The 17873-nt window shown below is 36.9% G+C and overlaps 1 protein-coding gene across 1 annotated transcript in view; it reads left to right on the top strand.

Moving 5' to 3' along the window:
- LOC117423429 (ephrin type-A receptor 3-like) overlaps positions 1 to 17873 on the top strand; it is a 117179-nt gene that overhangs the window by 89044 nt on the left and 10262 nt on the right. The window contains exons 11-13 of the mRNA XM_034039209.3: positions 2149 to 2334; positions 12523 to 12584; positions 16306 to 16515. Of these exons, the coding sequence (XP_033895100.3) occupies positions 2149 to 2334; positions 12523 to 12584; positions 16306 to 16515 (458 nt within the window). The remainder of the gene's footprint in view (positions 1 to 2148; positions 2335 to 12522; positions 12585 to 16305; positions 16516 to 17873) is intronic.

Genomic DNA, 17873 nt, shown 5'->3' with positions numbered 1-17873 from the left:
ACTTCTTTTCAAAAGTATGTTTCTGACAATTATGTAAAAATGTAATTGTATCCCGAGATTCTGATTCTTTCAATAACTGGTGCTAAAGAATGAAAAAAGCTTCATCCCAAATCGGTTCTCACCTTTAAGATGGCTTGTTTTAGTTTTTTAAAGTATTCATATACAGTCCAGTATTCGTCCCAGGTTTTGGAGATACATACAAAGCCTGTCTTATGCTTTATATTCTCATGTAACTGTGAAGATACCCACAATTAGGACTATGCTTCAGATTATAGACTCTTTCCAACATCCAATTTCTTGCAACTCTTTTTTTAAATGAAAATAATTTTAAACATTTGTATTTTTTTTCAGTAATTATTTTATTTTATTGTACCAAGCTGTACTACATAATTGTTTTCTTTGTATAATTCAGTCAAGTCAAGGCCGCTTTTTAATAAGATTTACACAGTATTGCATACAGATGATGGTGGTGCTGTACTTTTAATAGAGTGTCCCTTAAACTACCTCTACAGCTTCAAGAGCCTTGTGTTAATAATCGCAAACCTAGATTTCAGTTACACTCATTAAAAAATGTCCTTGGGCTTCAGTTCTTTTCAGGGTTCTGATGATGATTAAACAACAAAAAATAGAGGATTTAATAGGACGGGACTCCAGGGTGTAACAGTTTTTATCAGAGGCAGTGTTAAGAACAGCCTTGAACAAGAAAGAAGGGTCATCAAAGATGAGGTTTAAATGTAGTTTGACTACATGGGCATGTTGCAGTTTCTTTGAGAAATGTACAGATGTGTTTAGTGTGTTTTTACACCACAAGCATGGGTGTGAACTTTTGGAGGTGCCTGGACCTGGAGCTCGTTTCCCAATAACAGAAGTACTTGGAGTTCACGATCATAGTCACAATGAATGTGCGGCTGCTTCTAGTCTCTCAAAACCCCACATGAAAGTGCAGCTTGTCCGTTATGTTCACGTGCATCGTTAGGCTTTGACTAGCTTCTTCTGGGCTTTGTTGGGAAACACATTTGAAACTCATTTATGGAGTAGCCTAAATATAAACCATAGTCTTCTTGCAAATCAAGCGAAAAATGCACCGCTGGTTGAAAATGCAGGCAAAAGTGAAAAAATGAAATATATTGACCCAAAATGAGGTAGAAATAAACAAGGATATATTATTCTGTAAAACTAAAAAAATAACGTTAACGAATCAAACAAAAAAGAATAAGTATGAAATTGCAATTAAAGTTAAAGCGTCAAACACTGGTCCTCCGAGAGGCAAAGAGGTTTGCAAGAAACGGCAGGATTTCGCTTATGTGAACTGTATTGCAATGAGCCGACTACAAGGGTGTCTGTGGTGTTGCCGACGACTCAAAGCAACTATCCTCTGAATAGCAGCCCTTGCTAAGTTCTGTCTTTACGTTCCCACAGTGCATTGCAACCTCCACGAACATGTCAAGATTACGCCAGATCACTTGTGAATTCAAGTAGTTGTTCAAGAGTGATGATGGTATTCGGGAAACACTGCAGTTTGCAAACGTTGCACTTAGGATGGTTTCACGATGCTGGTTAGGTTAAAGTTGCTTTTGGGAAAAGGGCCCCAGAAGGATGAACTGCACCATCGACAGTGCAGTCTGTGGAAGGCTTCACCTGGAAGTCAAAATGAAAGATTTCTGTGCACTAGATTCTATACAGATCTAAATACAGATGTCCTGTGGATCTCAGTCATGTTAATACTGTAAGTGGCTCAATGAATCGCACATGGGGGAAAACAACAGCACATTAATACAGTTAAATAATGGTGGTATTAAGAAATGTCACTGTTAGGATCATTGAAGTAGATGGTCTCTTTGTGAATATATTTACTTACAGTACGTACAAATTAACAAAGAAAAAAATAAGTATCTAGGTCAGAATCAGAAATTTTGAGTACAACATATTTTAAAACAAATAAAATGGTGTGTTGTAAAAATCTTCCTTATTAAGTAGCCATCTGAAAAACAGATGGTGGAATCATCAATATTCTATAAGAAGTATATGAGAACTTCAGTTCAGAACTCCTGTGTTTCCCAGCACTGTCAAAAGATTGAAAGAAAGCAGCATTGGAACTTTGAGAGTTCCAAATGGAACATTGTTTCATTCTCTTTTCAACTTCAACAGGCGAGTTTGGGGAGGTGTGCAGTGGTCGCCTAAAGCTGCCCAGCAAGCGGGAGATTAACGTGGCTATCAAGAGCCTGAAAGCCGGCTATTCGGACAAGCAGAGGCGGGACTTCCTGAGCGAGGCCAGCATCATGGGTCAGTTCGACCACCCCAACATTATCCGACTGGAGGGAGTCGTGACCAAGTGTAAGTAAATAAGCTTATACTGTTTTTACTATAAAAATGTACAAACCCTCCATGTCGCATACAGAAACAGGCCTTTTTGATCAAACCCCACAAAATGTCCTGACAAGCAATACACAGTGCCCCAACTCCACCTTTGTGGTTACCCCTTGGTACTATCTGTTATGGGAGGGGTCTACTGTCTCATCCAGCAGGCCAGGTGGTGGAACCTCAAACCAAGTTGGTTTGAGGAAATGGTTAATTCTATATGTTGCTTAATCACATTATTATTATTATTATTATTATTATTATTATTATTATTATTATTATTATTATTATTATTCAGACATTGTTATTCAGACTGTGTTATGCGAGTTTGTCCTGATCTACTGAATCAGGACTAACTTTGCCCTCCCCCCGTTTTGAAGCTTGTGAACACATGGCAGTCCCAATTATGTCTTGTTTTCCTTTTTTATGTCACATCTTTATAAACATACAAGAACACTTTTTTAATATACATGTTTCCATTGATTCTTTTTTGTACTTCTTCTGTTAATCTATTTATAGGGATATCTTTTAGAGCTTTGCTGTTCTTGTACATATAAAATGTTTTGGACAGACTGACTATCTTTACTTTTGCCGTGATTCAAAGTCTTGTCTTCAGAAAGTAATTTTAATTTTGAATAATAAAACAAATACACAGATAGTATATGAATAGTATTTGTTTTTGTTTTCCTTTCACAAAATACACTATCAAAAACACTAAAGAATATTACAAACTCAGGAATCAACAATCCTGCAGAATCTAGTTATACAGTAGTGCACCTCTGTGCTGTTATGGGCACATATTTATAATGTGAAGAATATGAATAATTTTAAACTGCTTTTTGGGTGCATTTGTACGACCATGAACATTTAATAGTAAGCAGTTGATTTTTTCTTTTTCTTTTGCTAATTGCATTTCTTCTTAGATCTCAAACTCTAATGCTGGCCTTCTAAAATGTTGGCTTACACAGTAATCTGTATTGATTCTATCTGAGGAAAGGAAACAAACTGAACATCTGTATTTTAAACTTCCCCCAATGTCTTCCCTAGGCATATTATATCATATAACTTCTTATTACAGTGCAACTAACTCACACACACATAACCTAGTAAAGAAAGAACCGCAAGTGTATTAAATCGTTTATAATACATTGTGCTGTACACGATGAAACTTGATGACACAATTAAAAAATAATACAAAAAGATATTCATAAGGCAACTTATTACATTATATTTTAACTTTAACAATATTTCAAGCAATTATTTTGAAAGTTGAACTTGAGGCTAAACCCCAAGGAAGAATGAGAAAAGAGAGCAAAAGGTATGAGCTTATAGAAGTCATCGTAACTGATTTGTTACCTACACAAAATGAACCTCCAAAAGGGGAGAATGCAATTGAGAGATGGGTTTCATCCAGTGCGAATTGATACCAATGGTAATTGATGGCCAGGCAGAGTAATTTCACAGATCACAGCACAGGTTACACAGAACAGGGGGAGGCTGCATGTGGCAGTGGATGTGTGGTCAGGTCATCCACCTCAGAAACATAACTGAGACTCAGCTATCATTTTCACATACCCCATATATATATATATATATATATATATATATATATATATATATATATATATATATATATATATATATATAATATATATATATATATATATATATATATAGACTTGAGAGGAGGCTCATAATGGGAAACTATGGCCCCCGAGGAAAGAACTGTAGTTACCAAAAGGGGACTATAATGCCCCAAGCAACATTCGGATAGCCCCTGTGTTATTACAATATAAAATTGGGATGTAAAGATATGATTGTACCTATTGTTGTGCAGATTGGTGTTTTGGTGCATTTGCTGTCTCTCTGAATATCTATTTACTCCTGTGTCAGTCAGTTTTTATATATACAGTTACCTGTGATCTAGCCATCTGCCAGTTTATCTCTGGGCTTTCTGAATGTTGGTATAGTCCATCAGATGCCTTAGTTATAAATCTGAATCTGCAGCTATCAACATACAACATGTATACCAATATTCTTCGGGTCATTGGCATCTCAGTTCATCTCTTTGGTGTTGGTGTTCAGAGTAGTAAAGATACCAGCTACTACTAAAAGAAAAATATTTCATGACTAGAAACTGATTTTTTACAGAACTGGTAAATAAGTTCTACTGTACAGTCACATATCTTACTGAAAATAGTGACTGATGAGGCATGCATTTATGCTTTATCTTAAGCTAAAGATAGAGTTCTGATGAAACAAACCCAGTGTTACACATATGTGTTGCACATAGGAGGCTGTGTGGTCCAGTGGTTAAAGAAACGGGCTTGTAACCAGGAGGTCCCCGGTTCAAATCCCGGCTCAGCCACTGACTCATTGTGTGACCCTGAGCAAGTCATTTAACCTCCTTGTGCTCTGTTTTTCGGGTGAGACGTTTTTCGGGTGCAGCTGATGCATAGTTCACACACCCTAGTCTCTGTAAGTCGCCTTGGATAAAGGCGTCTGCTCAATAAACAAATAATAATAATATGCTAATAGTCGTGCATTATGTAAATTGAAATGCTCTTTCGACTTACAGTTTATGAAGTACTAATTAAATGCTCTTGAAATGAACACTTTTAAAGCTGTATTCTGGTACTCCTGTCTACTTGGAAAAGCTATCATGCCATGTTGGAGTATTTCTATTTCAGTGTGTTTTATAGAAATGATCCAGACCAGGCCAGACCTTGAGTTCAATGACTCTTAGATACTGTGTTCACATTCAATAAATCAAGGGATTAGCTGAAAAAAAGCAATTTTATCTGGGAATGAGATCATTTAACAGAATTGCGAATGAACTGCTGTTAAAACACAGACCCAGGATATATCTATTTTCTGCCAGCTGGTTTAACACGGATTGGAAAATCAATACTCAATTGACACCGAGGTTAGCGGTGCCAGAAATTGGCTTTTAAAATTTGAAAATTACAGCCTGATTCCAGGTTACAGCTGTATTCTGGCATAAGTAAAGAAAAATAAATCAAGTTATTTTATTCTCTAATCTTCTAAATCAGACACAAGCTTTTCAGAATAAAAGACGGCAAGCCTTCTCAGTTCAAGGCCATGCCTCCCCAGATTAAGAGAAAGGGCAATGCACCTCCTTCAATTCATGAAGATCTTTCCCTTTTATTATGTGAAATTTAAAGTGTTTAGGAGTGGACTGTGTAAATTGTAAAGAACGTGCATTTATATTGGACAGTTAGTGTTTGTATATACAATTATTCTGGTATATGTTTTTAGTAGGAAATTGATAAATACATACATAAATTAAAGATAAAATGTGAACTAGGTTTTACATTTTGTTGGAAGGCAAATACAATATTACAGTGATTTACCTCTTAGCTGATGATTTGTGGATATTTACATATTGTAACTGTTATCCATATTGAACTTAGTTCTGTCAAGTTAAAAGTTGGTATCATGTTAGGGGCTCCCGAGTGGCGCATCCAGTAAAAGCACTCGCTAGAGTGCAGGATGCGCTCTATAGCCTGGACGTTGCTGGTTCGAGTCCAGACTATTCCACAGCCGACTGTGGACTGGAGCTCCCAGGGGGTGGCGCTCAATTGGCCGAGCGTCGCCCGGGGGGAGGGAGGGTTAGGTCGGCCAGGGTGTCCTCGGCTCACCGCGCACCAGCGACCCCTGTAGTCTGGCCGGGCGTCTGTGGGCTTGCCTGTAAGCTGCCCAGAGCTGCGTTGTCCTCCGACGCTGTAGCTCTGAGGCGGCTGCACGGTGAGTTCGCAGTGTGTAAAGAAGCGGGCAGCTGACAGCACACGCTTTGGAGGACAGCGTGTGTTCATCTTCGCCCCTCCCGAGTCAGCGCAGGGGTGGTAGCGGTGAGCTGAGCCTAAAAAATAATTGGGCATTTCAAATTGGGGAGAAAATAATAAAAACTAATTGGCAACGACTAAATTTAAAAAAAAAAAAAAAAGAAAAAAAAAAAAAGTTGGTATCATTTTAATGCAACAATAACCTAAGATTTTTAACAGTAAATACTTTCTAAAAATATGAAATTAAATGATGTAAAGGCATATACATGCTGTGCTGTTTCCGTGATGTGTAATCATTGCTTTTAATAACGTAGGTATTCAATTTGATGCAATATATCACATAGGTAGATCAGTCTTTTTAAGGCAAATACCAAAAATATATACTTATCTGAAACATACTCATACAGAATTTGTTATTTGACAGCTTATTGTAAACAGACACCCTCACATACACACACACATCACAATCACACTAAAAATCCAGTGGCACGCTTGGGTTTGAATGATGTATAGTGTATAGCTCTTCTGCAGGCCAGTTTTAATCACACTTTTTGTATTGAAGCTTTATGAATAATTAGGTGATATACATAGAGCATGTTAGTTTCAGACATACATCAATTTGATAACCTGAAGCATTGAATAAAAGCTTATTTCCATAATAAAATCATCAAGGAGCTGGGCCTTTATTCAAGCCATATGTCTTTTGCAGATATTAATTTAAGGGGAATGTTTTGCAGTTAATACATGTTCACGTGTTTGTATTGTTTGTTTTCAATGCTTAGATTGAAGTACGTTTTGGTGCAATTTTGAGATAAAAAAAACTAAGTTTACTATTGTGTGATTGTATCGCAGGATCCCATGAATGTCATCTGTGTCTGTTTCAATGTGGTTACTCAACGATGAATGCCTGTAGGATTCCTTCAATTCTAAATGCTATTTGACATGGCTAGCTTGCAGCTAAAATGATCACTTTTGATCAGACAGGTAACCTTTCTGACAGATCCCTATTGTACTGCTATAATAACACATATTTAAAGGAAGATTATTTTCACATGGTTTGGGAGGGGAATGATTTAAACAATACATTACTTCAGATATGTGTAGTGTGAGGTTTTATTTTAAACCATGGACCACAATTCTGAAAGATTAGGATTATCTATCAAGGCATAAAGCTGCAAGATGGTCTGCTAATACATATTGAAATGTTTATCAGAATCCAATTCCACAATGCGTTTATTTATGTAGATCAGTGATGCTTAAAACACTTCATTCATGGGGCGGGAGCCAGGGCTGCAAGAGGAAGGAAATGTTTTTTGCAATTTAGGATGGGAGGCTCAGCCTGTAGACAAGGGAGAGAGAAAAGGACAGGCCGGACTCCAACCGAGTGAGCCTTCCCTATGGAGTCGAGTCTAGCCCTAATGGCCTCCTGGCCCCTGAAAAGACAGAGTCCTCTGACTTTTCGGAGAGTCGTTATAGGCTCGGCCTTGTGACTGGGTCCCAGTTAGCGACCCTCAGAGGACGGAATGGCTCACACAAAGCCTTGACGTAAGGAAGAAAAGAGAATCTGAAAGAACACAAATAATTGTTAGTTATGGGACTCGAGCACTAAGAGTAAGAGGGCCACATCCCAGGAGGGTAAAGAAGGAAGTAAGATAGAGCCTTCTTTCTTGAGGCAAGATATAGCGCATGAGCTGCGAAAGAATAGTGTGGCCAGTGGTCCCCTCTGACCACACGAAGAACCTACAGAGTTACTGGAACTCCAGGTCGGGGAAGTGAGACTCACTATCCCCCCAAAAGATGGACCACTGGCTCCCCGCTCAACCCGCAACTGTGAAGACAAACAAAGACCATGTGCCAATGTATAACATAAAAGCAAGAAGAGACAAACAGATGAGATGCTGGAACTTCATTCATTGATTGTTCCAGCGTTGCAGCAAGGTGCACCACATTCTGATGTCTAGTGAGATGAGATGCCGACCATCCTATTTGTTAGTTAATACAGGATCGATCAGTGGTTTGCTACTATGATGTCTGCTTGGAATGGAAAAGGTGAACTCATATTTAGAGATTTGAGTTTCACAACTGCAGTCATTCTCCTAATAGTGGAACTCCGTAACTCACAATCAAGACAGATTTCCAGTCTTGTACCATGTCTCTCACCATGTATTAATGTTTGTAGTATTTGAGAGGATTAGCAGACATATTAGATGGGAATTAGCATTAGCCTTGACTGCGGAAATGGCTGCCACTATCCGAGTATTGGAGGAAAGCTGGAGCGTTGGAAGCTCTGGAGGAGGGTTTCTTGCTTCTGAAAGATATTTTTACGTGAGAATCCAGGTTTTTGCAGTTGAGGCGAGAGCAAGAAGGTGCAATATGAATGTTCTGCCTTGGGAATAATGAAGATTGCGAAATTAAAGTGGCCTGAGTGAGTTTCTTCAAACGAAGGTACAAAAAGCCTTGAATATTTAGTCAGATAACTTGTGTGGAAATTGTAGTGAAAAATGTAGTGAAAAATGGGCTCTGGAGTTTTCATTTCGAAGACTGGACTAGACTCGATTTGACAGTAGCCTGAAGAAAAAAATACTCATCTTTTGAATGTAGTTTTGCTGAAATCGGAGTCCAGATTTCAAATGTTATGCAACATACCTTTTATCACTGTGAACAAGATCAAAGATGGCTGCTTTTCATTTGAAGTGTCAGACAATGCTGTTGAAAATATTAAATTAATTTTCTGATTCATTAGTTTAGCAAAATAGAGACATTTAGAGATGTTAATTTACTTAGTCATTTCTTTATCTTTGTTGGGGGATGACTGCATTTGATGTTAAACTCAAATAGATGCATTTCCTCATTTCCACTAATTATGGGAAGTGGGTAATGCATAGGTTTATGTTGATTTTTAACTCATAAATGTTAAATGTCCCCATACTAAGTTAACAAGAATGTCATTGACTTGTATATCACAGACCAACAATAGATTGAAAAACAGAGTCATCAGTAGAACACCACATCTTACCATCTCACTAAATACATCTGTACACTATCCCAGGCACTTCATATCTTGTGCTAAATAATGCTTTAACCAATCTCAATTGGGAATAACTGACACACATAGAGACAGGTGACTTCTTATATCATCAAATTAAAAATGTTAAATAACTCTAAGAATGTCCTCATCACATTTCATCAGAATTGGACAAGCATCTCTCAAAGATGTATGTAAAAATGTACAATAAATGTTACACACATTCTTATGAACAGATGCCTCAGCCTCAGTTTAAAAGATTTACCTGAAGTACAAGACTTTTGTATAAAAGTTAAAGTCTGTTATAGCTTAAAACTAATTTATCTTTTTCAAGTCTTTTTAGCCCAAAGCAGAAATGTACTTCCAGCTAACTATTTTTGAGGTTTTATGTTTCTTTATAGCAACAACTTTATTTCCAAAGCCAGGTCCCCATTGGGCATATGCAGGTCACTGTATTCAGAGCCGTCTTATCCAGGTTTAAGACCACCCTTTTAGTAAGGATAAATGCCATTGGCTCTTCCATCCATCACCTTGATAAACCAGTCACAAGAGCTGACATCAGAGATTAGGCCTGCTCAGTCTTTGTGCTCTTTGGTCGCTCGACTGAAGCAAGACTGACAGTCACATTAGTCTATGGGACAAAAGTAAAAGGGAATTGGATTTTTTTTTTGTGTGCTGAAGGAGGGCATTTATCACTGTGAGATAGTGATTTAATTTGGGTGATGTATAACAGCCTTTACCCAGGCTGTTGAGGCCTAGTCTCTCGGTTCCTGCTGTGCTGCTTTTGCGTGGTTATTGACCTCCCCCGTCTCCAACACGCTTCCTAGCATTAGTGGCTTCGTATTCAGGAAATGAGGCCAATTCATCACGGCTGACATTGTCTTTATTTACAAGTCCCGGCCCCAGACAGCTACTTCATGTAAAATGCAGCTGTAACATTGTGCACTGCTCTGTACACCTGCAGCCTTTTCAGGCGTAATAGAGATATATAGGATAATGTAAAGCAGACAGAATAATCCTGGTTTTATTACTACAGCAAATTGACAATAAAGCTATCTTGTGAGGGAAGAGAAAAGCTGTGTTGGAGGTGAGATCTAACAGTTACCTAACACCAGCGTCTAATGTCTAACATTAAACTTATGCCAAGGGTATGATTTTCACAGTTCTACTTTTCACAGAAAATGAGGGGGAAGGCGGGTCCTGTTGTTTTTGAGCTGGAGAGGGGGGGGGGGGCAATAGCAATCTTTCTTTATATATTAAGGCTACATGTTCAAAGTACCATTAAATAATATCTGGCACCCCAACACAATCTTATTTCAGTCAAGGCACCCTGCTGTTTTCCTTTGATTTTGTGACCATGAAGTGTGATGAATCAATGACCATGGTGAATGAAACCTTCCATTTATCAACAGATGTAAGATCCAATCCTGTGGTGCTGGCTTAAGGGTGTAAGGCATTTATTAAAACCAAACTTCAGTACAGTATACAGTATGTTTAGAGATGTCCAGTACATTCAGCATCTGTGTTTTTGTGAAACACATAGAGCTGTAATATTAGGCCATTGTGAGAATGCATGATGGGAACACAATGGGAATATTTTACTATGTTTACATGCACAAGGAATCAATCCTTTTGTAATTGACTGTCTTAAAATTGGAAAACCACATGTACAGTGTTTACAAGCCAAACTCGAATTTGAAGGAAACGGCTTCAGAACATATGCAGTTGAATTCTGGTTTACATGCAGATTATATAGAGCATTTGGAAAACCAGGTGCAAACCAGTATCTTCATTGCACACATGTGTTCCTTTTTTTCTGTGTAGACATCTATCTGTGTTGCTTGGTTTCTGGTATTTGTACTCAATACATATATTAATCAGATACACTATAGACAGCTGTGAGGTTTGTTTGCTGCCAATGCACCTGACATGTATTAAATCATGCCAGTTTTCTGTAGCAAAGACCATCAACTGTGCCAAAATTGTGTGGTTGTTGAATGATTTGAAAGACCAGTGGATTAGTTAACTACACCAACCGTTTCCCATCACCAGATTTTCTACTATAAACATGTTCATTGTTTTTTTGTTTTTTTTTGTGAAGGACAGGTCATCCTTTGCTGTATATTCTATTATTATTCTCTTCAGTGGCTCCTACACACAGTTTGTTGGTTTCATGCATAGGATTAGCAATTGAGTAAGGGGGGTTTTGGGGTGGAGCAGATTTATGTTAGAACTATAGAATTGAAGAAATGTGTTGAAGCTCGTGAGGGTAATCAAGAAATGCGTTCCGGTGGTTTCATGTTGACAGCCTGAGACACACTTGATTGAATGATTGACACTGTGTTTTCTCTGCGAGAAATCTGGGGAGCATTTTTAATCATTTGTAAGCACAGGTGCTCGGCTGCATGATGTGTGACAGCTGACATATTGAGATGGGGTGAACAATATTCCCATTGGCGAAAAGAATCCCCCACTGCTGCCCCTACCATTTCAATTGCTCCAATCCATCATAAAGCACCCTTCATTTGACTCCCCCCTCTTCCCTTTAACAGGAACTCATTAACATTCATGATATTCCTGGACAAAGATATCCTTGGTGGATTGCTAGCTCTAATTATCTTTTGACGTTTATTGAAAGCTTTGATTAAACCCTGTCATAATGAATAACAGGCACAATTTAGAGGACGGATTAAATGAGGCGCATTTACTTTTTTTTTTTTTTTTTTTTTAAACATGCCATTGCCATTAACTGAATCAAATTGGGAGTTATTGGCGCTGTCAGTGATTTGTTGTAAGTCAGTTTGTACAGTAATAAAAAATATCCATATCTCATAACTTACTTTGTTTATTGATTTAATGTTTCAGACAGATTGCTTTTATTATTTATAGTCTAAATTAAACAATATTAAAATCCCTGTTAGTAGCCAGATTACTAAATGTATGACATTGCTTGACTTAAATGTCTTGCAAAAGTCTTGCACAATTAAATATTTGTAATTTAAATACACACATTACATCTGGTTTCCATGGTTTTACACATTTAAGGTTTTCATATAGGATTAGTCTACTGTTATCTTTCATTACTTTATTGGCACCAATACAAACACAGAGGACAAGAAAAGACTCCAATTACAAAGCAGTTCAAGAGATTTCAGTCTTTTTTTTCTAAGATTAAAAACTAAAACTTTAACCAAGCTTTAGAATCACTTATTTGCTGTTGTTTGTAGTCTTAGGCTTTCACTAATGAATTGCAGACGTTTCCATTTGGAACTCTTTCATGAGACGTGATAAATCACAGTACTTTTTTTATTGTATTTTTTTTTTTAATCATAGGCAAGCCAGTAATGATCATAACAGAATTCATGGAGAATGGATCCTTAGATTCCTTCCTTAAGGTAAGACATGTTCAGCTTTTTTTTCCATAAGCAAATGCAGAGAATTGAACATGCTGTTTGTCAGTGTAGTTTTCGTGAAGCAGGGAAACACAAAGGCAAAAAAATGAATAAACCAGCAATATTCAAAATCCAAATCAGCTGCACTGGCTATTTGCCGTGGCTTTCTGACAACACTTCACCTGAAAAACTGTGCTGTGTGATTGACAAAACTTGATCAGTAAACACATCTGTTAACGTACACCTTCAGAGAACACGGACGTGTTTTATCATTGTGTTTACAGATCAAAGTCAATATTCTATGAAATTGTATCTACCAGAATGTCAACCTGTTTTAGTTTGGTAATACAATTGTAGCACTCACCTACCTCTATATCAAAGTGCAATAGATGAGATCACTACTTAAACCAAACCTCAGCATCCAAGCTATATTAACACAGTTACTCTCCTCCCACCATTGCCAAATGTCATCACTGTATTCTGTAGTAACTTCATTATCCAAAGCATTACTAGTGCTTTTGTTGCGAGGATATCTTAATTACATATGTATAGAAATAAAAATGTCAAATAAGAAGATATGCTAAAACATGTATTTCCCCACAGGGCATAATGCAACACCATAAATATTCTCTATTGCTCACATACAAGCTAATATAAGTATGCTGTCAGTTTTATGGGTAATGGCTCATATTGTACTGTTCTGAATACATACAGCTATGGCCAAAAGTTGTGCATCACCTAGAATTTCAGGGAAAAAAAACACCTATATGAACATAATGTAGATCTTTTGTTTAACATAATGTAATCGTAGAAACAACAAAATGATATCGCAAAAGTCTACAAGAAGCCATAATAGTACCGGTAGTAAGTATGTTATGTTAGATTTCAAAATATAAAATTTTAAAACATGTCAGTTTTTCGTGCGGTATATAGAAAACTACAAAGTGGTATGTAATTCAATATGTTAATGTCACATTATTCAGCAGGTTTCATACAACTTTATGAAGCAAAATTATTTAATTATATAGGGTGATGCAAAACTTGTGGCCATAGCTGTATATTTAATTAGGGGTTGGAGCAATGAAGCAGTCAAAACCAAACATCTTTGATTTTTCCAATATATTAAGACTTTTAGAGTACTTAAAAAAAAAAAAAAACAACTACTGCCTGGCAGATTCTGAAGTCACTGAATCCTGCCTATACCTCCTAATAGAGATGCAAATTTAAAAAAATACAGGAATTGGTTCTTCAGTGTTTCAAACACATTTTGAAAATGATTTGGAATTATTACAACAACAACAACAACAGTTCCCACTTCAATAACGCCTTTCATCAAAAGGATCTGAAAGCGCTTTACACACACAAAGAAAATGAACAATTAACCATTAAATTAAATTAAAAGTGTAATACAGAATTTGATTAAACAGAAATTAAAATAATAAGATAAATAATGTGCTTTTAATTGCACAAACAAAGCTAGTTTGTAGAAACAGAACAATTAAGAGTCTAAAATAAAATATAATAAAATTAGAATTTAAAAATTCTAAATTTTGATTGTAAAATAGGAACACTAAGATAGAAAAACTATTTTATAAAAATACATTTTCAATCTTGACCTAAAAACAGTAAGAGTCCCAGCTTCCCTGACAGAAGAAGGCAGAGCATTCCAGAATTTAGGAGCGTTACAAGAAAAGGCCTTTCCATATTATTTTTATTCACCCTGGAATAACAGCAGTCCCACATCCTGTGATCTAAGAGTGCGGTTAGGAGTATACAGGGTCAGTAATTCCTGTAAATAACTGGGTGCTAATCCATTTAGGGTCTTATAAGTTAAAAGCAAAATCTTAAAATATATCTATTCTACACTGCACAGGGAGCCAGTGCAAATATGCCAAAACAGGAGTAATATGTCAACCTTTTCTGGTTTTAGTCAGCAGTGTTTTTCTGAATGAGCTATAAGTTTCGGGATACCAGAGAACTGCATTACAATAATCCATTCTAGATTAACCAAATGCATGCATTAGTCTTTTAGCATCAGGTACAGAAATATTGAGTCTAAGTTTTGCTATATTTTTCAAATGGGAAAAGGATACTTTAAGAACTTTCCTAATATGAGTCTCGAATGATAGATCAGGGTCAAAGATGACTCCCAAATGTCTAAAATCAAGTTTCAGTTCTGATAAAGTCTTAACTCAAGTAAACTGACATTTTGTAGTTGGTTCTAAGAGACAATTAACATTACCTCTGTTTTATCAGAATTCAACTTTAAAAAGCTTTGAGACATCCAACACTTGATCTTAGCAAGGCAAGCAGCTAATAGCACCCCAGCAGAAGTATTTCCTGGCTTTAAAGACAAATATAACTCAGTATCATCTGCATAGCAATGGGAGTTTAGTCTATGTCTGCAGATAATGCCATCTAAAGGTTATATACAGTGTATAATGAAACTAAAAAAGAGCCCTGTGGAGCACCACAGTCAGCGCCAATTTCACCTCCCCAACAGAGATGAACTGAAACCTGTCAGAAAGATCTGACCTGAACCAAGATAGGTCACCTCCTGATATTCCCACTGAGCTTTCAATACGAGTTAATAAAATGGAGTGGTCCACTGTATCAAAAGCAGCACTTAGATCTAGGAGAACATTTCTAAAATTGAGGGAAAGCCCAAGTCAGAGCTTATCAACAGATCATTTTCTACTCTAACAAGGTCTGTCTCGGTGCTATGTGCAGCACGAAATCCAGACTGACATTTTTCATATATACATTTCTTTTTTTAAATGGTAATACTAAAGAAATCAGTACACCTTATATTCTGAATCTAACGGATCAAAAACATGTCCATAATCCTTAACAACTTGCATAAGATCTCGTCACATTAAAGTAATGTAAAAATGCTCCTTGTCAACACATTGATATTGAGTTAGAGCAGTAAGACCTTCCATGTTGGTGAATTATCAGGGATTATAGAGCGGGTTGGCATAAAGGAGCCCATTACTTAATGATACATAATCCCTGGTACAGTAAATCCCAGTGTTGGGTCATATTGCCTAATTACAACCTGCCTTCATTTTGTGCATTATTGTAGGCAACTATTTTCATCTCCAAAACACTGTCAATACAAAATTACAATAAATGAACAGCTCCCTGTATGCAACTATACAGAGACTTTAGGGACTGCCATTTCAGGATGGTTCAAATGTGGTTGAAAGTCATCAGTTATTTTTTCCAATTTCTAATTTACGAAAGCATAAGCAATACATACAGTAAATACAAATCTTTATCAGTAAATACATTTGTATGCTGGTCATAGGAACTAAATAAGATGTAAGCAGATTAAATTTATAATATAACTGTTAAACCTCAACCAATGGAAACTACCTTGCTTGTTATTTCATAGCTGTCGGTTGTTGTCATTCTTAGTTCTTGTTACCTCAAAAGTTTAAAAAGGAATAGGTAAACCGGTACTGTATACACAATTTGTTTGTATGATGCATTTGAGTTCAACACACACACACACACACAAGAGCTTTTCTAATGAGGGAATAGAAAGGTTTGTTCTCAGAAGAACACATTTCAGTTTTTTCTCACAGATGTGCTCTGCATTTACCTATTGTGTTTTAGATCTATATTTTATGAACACTGCCAGAGCTGAAATAAAAATTACTGTGGCGAGCTAGTAGCTGGAGGTTTGAAGCTTGTTTTTCCCTATTCTTCTCTTGTGCAGAAGCATGATGGACAGTTCACAATGATTCAGCTGGTTGGAATGCTGAGAGGCATTGCCTCTGGAATGAAGTACCTGTCTGACATGAACTATGTACACAGGGACCTTGCAGCCAGGAATATTCTTGTTAACAGTAACCTTGTGTGTAAGGTGTCTGATTTTGGCCTATCCAGAGTGCTGGAGGATGACCCAGAGGCTGCCTATACTACAAGGGTAGGTTATCATCCCCCCAACTTTTTTTAAAATAAATTGCTAATGAGTAAGCAAGTTAAATGAAGCAAAAGGAACTTGTGACCCCTTCAGTAAAGACAGTACTGTATGAGTGCTGTAATATGATCAATCTCCTGGGTTAAAGTGAAGAGGCAACATTTGAACTGAGCATTTCAAAGTGGTGAAAAAAGCACATCTATGCAGTGCTGCACTCACACATTGTCAAGCTTTTCTCTTAAATGCCTTACTTGCTGCTTTTTCAAACACTGTCCCTTGTCCATAAACTTTCCAGATTCACTGAGCATTGTTCCTTTGCTATAACCAGCTCTTTAACATTACCAGTTTGTTTTTAAGTTTACAAACATCTTGAGCAAAATGTGCCATGCTTTATGAAGAAGTGCATTGCAACCATGGGCATTTACCTCTGCTTTCTAAATATGCCCATGTTGCAATGTAGTTCTTCATATTGACCCTATAAAGCACTAAAAACAAGACATTTTACAACAGCAGTGTCACAATTGATTGATTTGCTGTCTTGTGAATGATGGAAATATTTTATATTATAAGTCAGCCTTTGCGATACCTACAACATTTGCGATACTTACATTTCAACATCACCCAATAACATGTCTACCCCTTGATTTAAAATTCTGTTCTCACTGAATCTAATGCGGGTGCTGGTCAATGGTTGCCATGAGTTTGGGGCTCAGTTTTTCATTTTCACACTTGATTAATATCATTTAATTAAACTAAATGTGGTGTTGTAAATAGTACGTTGAGATGTACTTTATTATTATTGTTTCATAACTGGCTACATTGCTTTCTGAAAAGTTCTGAAATGTTCAGTATAAAAGGCGGATTTGCTTTTACTGAATTTGTGACTTGAAACCCAGTTTACGTGTGACTGAGCTAAAACACCACCTTCTGTTCCATAGCATCCATCAGATGGAAATTACTTTTAGTTTCAACAGATCCTGGGTTGTTATGAGACGAATGGCCCAGTGTTGTAACAGCTTAAGCTACATGGCCCCTCATCAACATCAGTGAAACAAAAAAAGCCCAAAAGCTGGAAAGTTAATCAGGTTTTATTCAAGAAATACATATTGTATGCCATTTTTGTCAGCTGCTCTAGGGGCTTTTTAAGACTGAAAAGACATTGCCCTGTTCAGGTCTAGACAACCCCAATTAAACCTAACACATGGCATTTGTAAGGCTTTCCTCTGGCTCGTTAACCAAAACAGATTTTTCTATTGTGTATGTGTGACATCTTAACTCTTTGCTTAAAAGAAACATCCACAGAATTAAAGCATTTAAAGGGAAGATGCATATTTTAGTGTAGAAGCCTATCTTGGCTGGAATAA

The sequence above is a fragment of the Acipenser ruthenus genome, chromosome 17 (assembly GCF_902713425.1).
Source record: "Acipenser ruthenus chromosome 17, fAciRut3.2 maternal haplotype, whole genome shotgun sequence".
Taxonomy (NCBI): Eukaryota; Metazoa; Chordata; class Actinopteri; order Acipenseriformes; family Acipenseridae; genus Acipenser; species Acipenser ruthenus.
The sequence above is the reverse complement of the archived record's forward strand: the minus strand, read 5'-3'. Positions and strand labels throughout refer to the sequence as shown.